We start from the raw sequence: 12,176 nt of genomic DNA, 5'->3' as shown, positions 1-12,176 counted from the left end.
CCACCTCAGCTGGCCAGGCCCCTCCTGGTTTCTATTCTTCCTTGATCTTGAATCTTTGGGGGTGAAGCTAAACTCTTCTGGGAAGAGCAGGCTGATCCCACTCCTGAGATCAGAAGGAGAATTGGGATGCATCTCTGAGATTTCGTTGGTACCCAGAAGTGCTTTCTTCTGGCAAATTCCTATCTCTTACTCTGGGATTGCCTGTCTGTTCACAGGTTCCTACATGAAATCCAGCTGAACTGTGCTGTTAACAAGATGAGCGTGGATAATCTGGCTACTGTGATTGGTGTGAATCTTATCAGGTCAAAGGTAGAAGACCCTGCTGTGATTATGAGGGGTAAGGATGGTCCTGTGGTAAGACAGATGCAGAGGAACTAATGACAGTTACAACACCAGCCCTTATGTCTGGGCACTGATCTGCAATTTGCCATGAATTTTCAGCTGATTATTTTGTCTGAATTGTAAAATAGCCCTGTGAAGTAGGCAGGGCAGGAATTATGTCCATTCTCCAGATCACAGCAGTGGTTAAAGATTTACCTAAAGGTCACACAGTACATATAATAGGCTGGCACAAAAACAGTTAGCTAATGTTTCTTAATCTTTTATTATGTTTAAATACCCTTAGCCAGAGAGAGTAAACAAGTTTCATTTTATAAGCCAAGTCACAAAAAGAGTACTTGTAAAGCTGTGTTGAAAAGGCTTCTGAGGCTGTGTCTGGGATCAGTGAGCAAAAGTCCTGCCGTAGAGTACTGATGTCTGCCATAGATTTGGGGAGGCAATATGCCTGGCACGTGTTCAACTGTGTGTGCAATAAAAATCGCATGTCACATTGAAGACCACATTAGGAGAGACACATGTCTTAATTTTCTCTGCTGTTAGATTGCTAATTTCCTGATTAAAGACTGAGCCAGTGGGGTGTAAACTTTCACTCCAATCCATGTGTTTGTTCTAGCCCAGTGATGGCGAACCTTTTGAGCTTGGCGTGCCAGCATTTCGAAAAACCCTAACTTAACTCTGGTGCCGTGTCACATATAGAAACTTTTTGATATTTGCAACCATAGTAAAACAAAGACTTATATTTTGATATTTATTTTATATATTTAAATGCCATTTAACAAAGAAAAATCAACCAAAAAAATGAGTTCGCGTGTCACCTCTGACACGGGTGTCATAGGTTCGCCATCACTGTTCTAGCCCATTCCTTTCACCACAGTATCCTATCCCAAGCAAGTAAGAAGAGTCCTGTGAGGAGCAAAATGAGGTCCTTTGGGCACTGTGGTTTTAGAGACACTTTTGGAGACATCCCATAGGTATAGAGACCTTTGAGGACTCTGCCATGGTCCAGCACCACAAATCTCTTCTTCTTTCAGGGACTCCTCAAATCCAAAGAGTGATGACCATGATGATCAGAGACCATGAGGTCCTCTTCCCCAAGTCCAAGGATGTACCCCTGTCACCCCCGGCTCCCAAAAATGACCCCAAGAAACCTCCAGTGGCTCGAAGCTCTGTGGGCTGGGATGCCTCTGAGGACGTCCCAATTTCTAGGACAGACAGCTTCAGTAACACGGTAAGGCGCAGAGAGCCTTCGGCCTTCCATTAGACTCGTCCTTTAATCCAGGTCATTCCATGTAAGAGCTGCTGTGGCTGGCAATTTGGGGGAGTTTTTGATGATGCTGTGGCTATGAGTACAGCTGGTATGGACTCATTGGAATGCATCTTTTTATTTTATTTATTTATTCATTTATTTTTATTGTCTAAAGTTTTACATATGTCTCCTTTTCCCCCAATTGACACCCTCCCCCCACCTCCAGCCATTCCCATCCTGGGCATCTTGAAAGCTTGGCCTCTTTCAAAGCCTAGTCTCTGCTTGCATCCTGGAGGTGAGATTCGTGATGTGTGTGCCAATGACTGGAACTCTTCACTGAAGCACACTCTGGAGGGATACACTTTGAAACAGTCCAGAGAAGTTCAATGGGAAAAGAGATATACCACCTTGTAAATGTTTGAGTGAGGGTTATTGAAAATTCTGGGTCGAAGTCCAGAGAGAACTGGTTTCCTGCTAACCCATGAAACGTGATTTCTTTCTCAGCGCATGTGATGTGTTCGTGTAATATTTCCCATTCTCTGATAAACTGTCTCAGCAATGTCAACCCCCTCATTTGTACTGAGGGCTTGGGGCTCACGTTCCCAATGTCAGAAAACTCTGCAGACTCTGAAATTTAGATTGTTTGAGGGCAACAACTTACAAAGGTCAAATATGTTTTATATATTTATAAAACAAGTTTTTTATAAACGAACGTGTGAACTTTATATAGCAGCCTGACTCATTATGTGTGACCAAGGAATGAATTGCCAATTTTGGGTTGACCTGGTAATGTAAGTTGCCTATAGTACTTTTAATCTTTCTTGAGGATGGTTAAGAAAGGATTGGGGGGAAACGTAGGTAGTGGTTGGTGGTGATGTTTCTTAGGTAAAGTCTGGACACAATGCATCTTACTAACACTCAAAAATTAAATTAATATTTAGAAATGCTCATACCTTGTATAGTGGCATCATCCTAGAAGTGCTTCAGATTAGCTACTGTTATGCTCATTTGACAGGTTTCTTCTTTAAGGTAACAGTGTGGGCAGTTCTGGGCAGGCACTTTGCTGGGAAATGTAAACAGATCAGCTCTGGACTCCTCACTGTAAATCTATTGGGTAGAATTTATCATGCACATTTTATGTCTCAGGACCTCAGTCTCAGGGAGGTCGACCAGATGGCCCAAGGTGGCAGCACTAGAATGTTACAGAATAAGATTTTGATCTCGTTCTCACCTCAAGGCCCAGGTGCTTCTGACCCCAGACGAGGTTGCTGAAGCAGTTGATTAGCAGAAGCGTTAGAAGAAGAGTTTTGGCCCTTATGTTCAGATTTTACGTTTAAGACTCATTCTTTTTTTTTTTTTTTTGGTCTTTTTCTTTTCCTTTTTAATTTAACTGAAAAAAATAAAAAGGAAGAAAAAAAGCTACATTGAGAAGTCCTGATCCCTTCTCTACCTTCACCCACTCCACCCTTCCCTGCCTTTTTAGTTTCTTATTTATCTTTCCAGTGTTCCTTTATGCAAATATAAGCAGATATGAATGTAAATTGTTATTTATCTCCCTTTTACACAAAATATAACAATCTCTTTTGAGTTCTCTCTTTCTCTCTCTCTCTCTCTCTCTCTACATACATACAGACACACACACACACACACACTCCACTCTGTAACTTGAATTTTTCCACTTAACAATATATACTGGAGACCTTTTCATGTTAATACATAGACAGCTACCTCATATGACCTTATGTTTTTGCATGTGTATAGTGTTCCACTCTTGTACCATAATCTACTTAACCAGCCCCTATGGATAAAAAGGTGGTTTTCATTCCTTTGTACTACAAATAAGGCTGCAATGAATAACCTTGACTAGGCTTCATTTTGTATGTAGGCAGATGTATTTCTGGGCTAAATTCCCAGAACTGGGATTGCTGACTCAGAAGGTACATACATTTGTAATGTGTAATTTTCATTAAAATTATCAAATGAAGTTTGTGCAATTTTGTACTTCCACCAGTGATGTATAAAATAATCTGTTTCCCTACAGTTTCACCAGCAGAGGTGTACTGTCAGATTTGGGGTTCTTTTATGGTGGGGGTCCTTTTGATAGGTGAGAACTGATTTATCAGTAATTTTAATTTGAGTTTTCCTATTATAAGAGAGTCCAAATATCTTTTCTTATATGTAAAGGCCCGCTGCATTTTCCTCTGTGAGCTCTTTATCTTGTCCTTTTCCCATTAGTTATTGGTCTTTTTCTTTTCCATTGGTTATTGGTCTTTTTCTTCTCAATTTTTATGAACCTTATATATTAGGGAGAGTGGTATGCCATGCAAATATTTTTGCCATTTTGTCATTTCTTATTTGATTTAGCATGTGGTGATTTCTTTGTTTTAATTTTGTTCTTTTAAGTTTGGGGGCTCATGCCATGTAGGTTGAATTTATCAAATGTTTCGTTTGTGGCTTCTGGATTTTGAGTCCTAGTTAGAAAAGCTTCCTCATCCTAAAGTTATAAAAGAATCCTGGCCTAGGACTCTTTTACCTTAAACATATAATGCTTTTAATCAGGGCTTCACCTTTAGAATATGAGTTCCTTCAAGTGCAATGTCCTTTCAGAAAAAAAATGCCAGTCAGATAATCAACTAATGTGACCAATGAATAGATGGTCTTCTAATGAAGAGTTTCATAGGTGTGCTGCCCAGAGATGCTTTCTTTCAAGCCTCTATTCTTTTCCTTGGGAACATGACACGTGGGAAAAACCCATGTAACTTTCATGGCCATCTTTTTCTAGGCCAGCGACTCAGAAGCAACCAGCCCCACTGAACAACAGCCAAGTGACATGTTTCCTGAACACAGCAGCAAAACTCCCAGGGAAAAGCCAGGAGATTGGAAGCTGCAATCACGAAAAAGGACTCAGACCCTCCCTAATCGGAAATGTTTCTTAACAGCAGCTTTTCAAGGTGCCAACAGCAGCAAAGTGGAGATCTTTAAGAATGAGTTCTGGTCGTCGTCTTCAGAGGCGAAGGCCGGGGAGGGGCATAGGAGAACACTGTCTCAAGGTGTGCAGAACTTTTCTGATGCCCAGAGGACTTCCACCTACGATAACATCCCTACCCTGCCAGGGTCCCCTGGGAATGAAGCAGGTGCACTTGCTTCCCATGCCTGCGACTCCAAGAGAGATGCTCTTTTGAGCCCAAACTCTGAAACCGGGCCTGGGACAAAGAACTCTGGAGAAGAGGGACTGGAGTCTTTGCAAAAGACAGTCCAGGAGCTGCAAAAGGAAATAGAAACACAGAAACAAGTCTACGAGGAGCAGATTAAAAGGTAAGTCACATGCAGAGGGGAGCCACTCAGCTTCCATCTTAAGAAGCAATAGGGATTGTTTTCATCTGCCAAAGAAGTGACATTATGAACCTTCAGTTTGGAGAATACAGTAATCTCTAGCAGTTAGGCCTGATAAGAAAAAAGGGTAAAGGGAGTGATGAGTGACTAAGCTAGTGAAAACTCTGAGCTTCAAAGTAAATTCATGAAAAATTATGTAGCTTAATCAACTTTCTAAATAGCAATTCTTTAAGGTTCAACATGCTTAGTCAATTAAGATAAACTTAAAACTTTTTTCACATTAGTGATTTATCCATTCTGAAAATATTGATTGAGCACCTATGGTGCTCCAGGTGACATCCCAGCTATTGGGGAATAGCACTGAACAAAACAGACGAAAGTCCCTGTGCTAATAGAGCTTTCCTTCTAGTGAGAACAGACAGACCATACAAATACGTAATGAAAATATATGCTATGCCCAATGGTAGAAAATGCCATGGAGAGAAATAAGTCAGGGCAGGAGGTTGGGGGATTCCAGAAGGGGGCTCCAATAGGGTTGTCAAGAAGGCCTCACTGAGAAGATGGCATTGAAGCAAAGGCCTGAAGGAGAAGAGGGAAAAAGTCAGCTCTACATATGAGAGAAGAGCAGGCCAGGCAGAGAGACCAAAGGTGCAGAGGCAGAGGAAGGAAGCAGGTCTAGGTGTTCATGCACCAGACCAGAGGTGGGCTAGAGCAGGAGGAAGGCACTGAGAGGAGAGGGAAGTGGAGGCCAGAGCACAAATCAGTAGTTGGTAGAACTAAAAGGCTGGTGTGACACCTTGGCAGTGACCAAAGCATCCTGGAGAAGACCCCCACTGTACTCTAACATGGATGCCACGGACAGGGTAGGGAAAGAACTGTCTGCCATGGAGGCGGCCACTCCTCCTGAATGGAACAGTCTTCTGAATCCACCATCAGGGACCTCCCATCCTTGGTGGAGGGAGAAGAAACAGTCCAGAGTGTCTAAGCTTCATGCTTCAGACACATCTGTTCATGTAATCCCCACAGCAATCTTTTGAAATAGGTAATATACCCACTTTACAGAATAAATGGGGGGTCAGGAAGGACAAAAAGATTCCTGAAGGTCACACAACTTATCATTGGTGGGGCTGGGATTTGCACCTGCTTCAACCAGCTCCCAAGCCCATTCAGATCTTACCTCTCCACTAAAATCACTGGTCAGGATGTAGCATAATGTCTCATTTGAGATGTCTCCCAAAGCAAGAGGTATATGGAGAATTTGGAGAAGAAGACGAGCTTTGTAATGGGAGGACCAGAAGGAATGAGACTGATTTAATTTTAAGAAGCAGTAGGAAGTGGTAGACAAGAGGCATTATATGCAGAACGGGGCAAAGCCCTTAAAGACAGAAATCAGGCATGAGCTCAGATGGGAGCTTGTCTCCATGTAAAATGATCAGGCATTTGGGGGAGCAGGGAGGCAGTACCTCTCAGAATGAAACTCTGAAGCAAATTTCCAATCATGCAATCTTCCCACAAGCCCGAAATTCCCTCTTTTGGCTGAGAAATGGCATGTGTATTCTCATTCCTGCGAGTTAATTCAGCATAGCCAGGCAGGGGGCCACCTGGGACTAGATTAGGATTTTGGCCAGTCACAGTGAAAAGCCCCTGAATTCAGGAATCCAACAGATTCTTCACCTGGAGCAGGATTCAGAAGTGAGGGTGGCACTGCCAAGACTGCTCCAAAGGGAAGTTCCCTGTACTTCTCAAATCTTGGTTCCTAGGGGGCCTTACTAAGGGAAGGTGCTGTCCATACTCGCCATTGAAGCAGGATGAGAAGGCTCTTAAGTGTACAAAGGTGTTGGGAATGGAATCTGTGGAACATGGATGGGGCTTCAGTAGTCAATCACTATTTCTATTGAGCAGGACTAATGCAAGCTGCTGGGAGGGGGTTTTGAAATAAATATAATTAGATGTTGTCCCTTCTTTTAAAGACTATTATTGGGTGAAAGACATAAAACATAAAATGACATGAACAACAAATACAAGATATGGCACAAGATGGTGTTAAATGGCAAAACAGGCTCAGACATGCTGTGGGAATTCAGTTTCCTAGGAAATACTCACATGGGGGTTGGGACGTAAACAAGTGGTACAGGTTGGGTATGGGTCTTGTGATGTGGAAAGGCAAATGGACAGAGGAGGGTGTGAGCAAGGGTGAAGGGGGAGTCTAGAAGTAATACTCAATTCTTTCATTCATTTCTTTCCTTCCTTGTAGCCTTGAGAAGGAAAATTATGACGTCTGGGCTAAGGTGGTGAGGCTCAACGAAGAACTGGAGAATGAAAAGAAGAAGTCTGCAGCCTTGGAAATCAGCCTCCGCAACATGGAGCGCTCCCGGGAGGATGTTGAGAGGAGGAACAAAACCTTGGAAGAAGAAGTCAAGGAATTTGTCAAATCGATGAAGGAGCCCAAGGCTGATGCATGAGAATCCCAGGAGTACAGGCGAAGCAGCCCACAGAGGCCCAACACTGCTCCCTTTTTCCTTGCTATGTGACAGCTGGGAAGCAAAATTACTCCCTAAGAAGAGAGGACATTTGGGAGGAGAACATCACATTTCCCAGTAAATAAGTCAGTGGAATTTGCAGGAAGATAAGGGTGCACAGGGACATATGTGGACATCCATGACCGCCGGTGGCTGTGTTCAAAAGGATTGTATTATTCCACTGTCGTCTCAGGCTGAGTGACTTGGAACTTTCTCTGGCTGGATGGCTATGTCCGATGGAGACATTTGAGCCAGGCCACATCTCAGGACCCAGGGAACAGCCTGTCCCCAATTGAAGCTGGACTGAGGCTTAGTTCTTTGTTGTCTAGGTGTGGAACAACTCACCTAGTCACATGGCCACGGGGCATCTCTGAGACAGAAAGGCTGAAATTGACCTTCAGCTTCTGAGTGCTCACCATGGTTTTGAGGGGCTGCCCTTGCTAAAGCCAGAGCCCCATTCTAACACTTCCCAATGTTGCACCATCTCCAGGAGCTGGAAGCTCAAAATTATTAGTAGACTAAGAGAAAATGAGCAATAAATTGTATTTATGAAAGCAACATAGATGAGAAAATTATATTCAAATAAAGTAAAACAATAAATAAAGAAAAGCAGGGCTGTTGATTCTTACACCTTTGTGAGAGTTAGTAAAAGGCCCTCTTCCCTGGGGCAGATGCACCCGTCCATGGGCATACGGCTTGGTGAGTGGGGCACAGACTGGATTCTGGTCCTTACTTGCCTTTCAGTGGTCATAATTGCACAGGGCGGACCCGCTCTGATGTGACTTCCTTTGAGGATGGTTGGGAGTTTAGGTAGTGACAGTCACATTAGTAATATTTTTTTTCTGTTTCACCAAAATACAAGTGATTTCACCCTTTAAAAAAGAGACATGAGGCCCTAGACCTTTCTAGATAGCTGATTATTTCTTTAAGCCAACCTGGTAGAGACTTCTGTGAGGTCCCAGGCCTTGCCAGGTAGGATGGAGGAATCTTTAATGGTTTTCTAGCGAAGTGGCCTCCAAGCTATTTTGACCATGTACCCCATTAGTAGAAAACATTTGAGCATTCACCACCCCGATATATAAATATTTATTTACTTATAAATTATATACATGTCACTATGTCATATATATTATAAAACATGAACAGAAATTGGATAATTAGATAAAAATAAATATAAGCAGATGTTCTCAAAAATGCTTTCAGCTCTGGAGACCGCTGGCTTGATTTCCCTGCAGGTATTATCTGCACTGGCTTCATATGTCATCCCATTGCTCCCATAAATTCACTTGACTCTTGAGGCTTCATGGCTTAATCAGTGACTTGAAACCTATGGTTACCACAGTGACAGTTCAGCCTTCCCCAGCATCTGTGTCTCCTCCATTTTTTATTTTCTCCCTCTGTTTTCTTACTTTTTCTCCTCCTCTCTTTGTTCTTCACCCTGGTTAGTTTCTTCCTGCCTGTGGCCATGACCTATTATTCACAGAGAGAAAGGGGTAGGGGGACAGTGTTTCTCTGTCCTGCTACTCAAGCCCTGCTCCACCCATCCCAGCCCCCTGAGGGCCAGACTGATGGAGGGTGAGGACAACACCTAGGGCATGCTCTCAGAGGCCTGCTTGCAGAAGGTTGGGAGGTGGAGAAATGATTTCGAACATATTAAAGCAATAAAACATTTGGTTTCCTGGGGTTTATAGTTTTTAAATTACAGAGTAGCAAACATGGAAATACTCATGAACACCTAATTTACATTGATGAGTGTGTGCAGTTCTGCCAGACGTATGTTCCCTCCCATGTTCTCCCATGGGTTCCTCACACTGATTCTTTGGGTGCTAAAACCTTGAATAAGGAAGTAGCTGGCAGCGCAGTTCCAAAGGGAACAAACATTTGTGTGAAGGTGCAAAGAGGAAGCCCGGAGTCTGTTGTTTGGAGGTCCATGTTACAGGGCCACACCGGGTCTTGGAGTGAGAGCTTGGGCTGTGCGGAAGGGCCACGTTCGAATTCAAACTCCCTCCTGGTCTCGCGATGCCTCTGGTCCTACCCCGTCAACCAATACAATGAGACAACAGAACTGTCATTCCAGCTTCCGAAGCTGGAGTGTCACTTCCTCTTCATGATAAGAGGAAACTCTGCTTGCTTTAGCTGCCACAACTTGGTCCTGTGCCAACTCCCATAAAAGGGGAGCACAAGGAAGAGTTTTCCAAAGAATCTAGGATCCCATGAGTCCAAGGAAAGGCAAGGAAAGATCGGGGGTCAGGTGCTACTGTCTTCAACGCCCTGAAAGGGTGCACATAAGATGCACGACAAGGTGGCTTCACCTGGACCAAGGTGCTAGTTTCTAGGAAACAGAACTCAGAGACTGACCTATGTCATCGGTGCTCTGTTGGACCCTGGGGCTCCCATCTTCACTTTCAAAGCCCTTCGATGGGCAATATCTACTCAATCTGCCTGTTTCCAGCCACCCACCCCCTTCACCTTACCACCTCTTCTATCTGCACAGAGACCTAGAGCCTAAAAAGATCTTCAATCACGTTTTAAAACCCCTTGCCTTTTTCCTAGCTAAATTCTTAATTTCCCTCACAACCTCAAGCATGCGTGTGCACTGGAGAGGACACATCGCATTAGGGCATTGGCTGGGATGACTCCTGCCTTGGTCTGTTCAGGATGCTTTAACAAAATACCACAGACGGGTGGTATTTACTTGTCACAGTTCTGGAGCCTGGATGTCTAAAATCAGGGCCAGATGAGAGCTCCTTCCAAGTTGCAGACTTTTCCTTGTATCTTCACATGGTGAGGGGGGTGGGGATCTCTGTGGGGATCTCTTTTATAAGTCACTAATCCGGTTCATGAGGGCTCCACCCTTATGATTTATGTACCGTGAAAAGGTCCCACCTCTTAATATCACCATCTTTTGGGACTTGGAACTCTATATTTGAATTTTGTAGCGGGAGCAAACACTCAGACCATAGCAATTACCTCCCAATGGGTTTTGGTCAGACTCTGAGGCCTGGAGAGATCCAGTGTGACATCGCTAGTGCCTAGCCTGCTGCAGAGGATGTAAGCAATAAGCATTTTTGTTGCTGTTTTGACCAATTCCTTAAGCCCTGCTCGGAGGCCCACCCCTCAGAAAAGCATGAAGCAGGAGACTCAGAGGAAGCCTCAGGCCACCAAGCTGGGGGGACAGCGAGGAGCATCAGGGCACAGCAGCCGTTGGCTGGGCTCCCTCTGACTCAAGACAGGAAGATGTGCATGCACTGTCGTCATGTAAACTTCCCCGTTCCACCACTTCCTCTGCAGATGCCATCAGTGGTCAGGCCATGTGCTGGCTGGGAGCAGAGAGATCGCTCAGAGGCTGCCCTGCACTTCAGACGGGCTGCCTTCACAGGACTCTCACGAAAGCCTTCATCCTGCCGGAGAAGACTGGGTGGAGGGAAGTTCAAGGGTGAAGATCCAGCTGCCTCTCATTCGAGGGGCCCGGGCTGGCGCGTGGCCAGCATCAGAGAGAGCTGCTGAGTGACTTCAGACAAGGAATGCGCGGAGAATACCAACACGAATGGGCAATGTCAACATCTCTTTTCTCTGAGGCTTGAAGACTATCTTAGAATAACAGCACTGGAAGACACCCTTACACTTACCTAATCTAACCTGCTCGTTTAATGGCTAGGAAACCTGAGGCCAGAGGCCTCCCTTCTGGCTTCACTTTGGTGCTCATGCAGCAATCAGGTAGAAAATTACTTTGGATAATTTTTGAGGGCTCCTTTAACCTACCCTTCATGGATTCTTGGCTTTTATCTAAGTGACTTTTCCCTGATCATGATTTGAAACTTGCTGAACATCAGTTGCCGAGTGCTTCCAGAGTGTAGAGTGAGCGCATCTCTTGGTCACAACCAAGATCCACCTTATGTGATGTCATTCTCACCTACTCTGCATTACTGATGCTCTTCTAAGATGGTTTTCAGTCTTGGCTGCACAATGGAATCCCCTTCAGGAATTTCTAGAAGAAATCTGATGTTCAGATCCCACCTCATGTTGATTGAATAAGAATCTTGGAGCAGGGAGTGGAGCCCATGATTTCTTTTTCTGAAAAAACTTCCCTATTAATTTTAATATGTAGACAGTGTTATTAAACAAGGTTTTTACCAGTAAAACTGCCGCGTTTGGCTCAAGTCAATTATAATGATAATATTAAATCTACCTGCTCCCATTTTACATGTCCAATCAACACAACTAAACTTCTATCTGCCCTACTTGCTGGCTTATCATGTATTTACTCATTTAGGATAAGAGATGCTTAAGAGAAAGTAGATTTATGTTATATACCCATTTTGCAAATGGGGAAAACTGAACCTGACAATGTTACCCAGAAATCTTAATATAACAGTAACTTATTCATGAACAAATCCATGGAATTTGAGAGCCACTGGAGTGGCTCACAGAACTCAGGCAACCCATTTATTCACTAAATTACCATTTATTATAAAACTAGAGGCCTGGTGCATGAAAATTCATGCACTGGAGGGGGGGTCCCTCAGCCCCACCTGCCTCCTCTCACAGTCTGGGAGCCCTCAGGGGTGGGAGGTGACACAGCGATCAGGGGAAGGCAATGCCCCATCACACCTCTGCTGCTGCCACTGCCGGCAGTGCAAGCCTCTGCCAACCCTGGTTACTGATCCTTGGCAGCCCTGGGCAGCTAGGCAGCCACCATCTGAGGCTTGCCTGAACTTCGGGCCAGCCCTGGGTGGCTG

General features: G+C 44.3%; 1 protein-coding gene across 2 annotated transcripts in view; it reads left to right on the top strand.

Annotated features, from left to right (window-relative positions):
• ARHGAP25 (Rho GTPase activating protein 25) overlaps positions 1-8,064 on the top strand; it is a 75,911-nt gene extending 67,847 nt beyond the window's left edge. For both annotated transcript variants that reach the window (XM_081101008.1, XM_081101009.1), the window contains 4 exons: positions 216-337; positions 1,371-1,567; positions 4,368-4,900; positions 7,173-8,064. In XM_081101008.1, coding sequence (XP_080957134.1) covers positions 216-337; positions 1,371-1,567; positions 4,368-4,900; positions 7,173-7,380 — 1,060 coding nt within the window. In that variant the 3' untranslated portion in view covers positions 7,381-8,064. The remainder of the gene's footprint in view (positions 1-215; positions 338-1,370; positions 1,568-4,367; positions 4,901-7,172) is intronic.
• Positions 8,065-12,176: the final 4,112 nt, after the last annotated feature.

This window comes from Myotis nattereri (genome assembly GCF_964212035.1).
Source record: "Myotis nattereri genome assembly, chromosome: 10".
NCBI lineage: Eukaryota > Metazoa > Chordata > Mammalia > Chiroptera > Vespertilionidae > Myotis > Myotis nattereri.
This window is presented reverse-complemented; position numbering and strand designations above follow the sequence as displayed.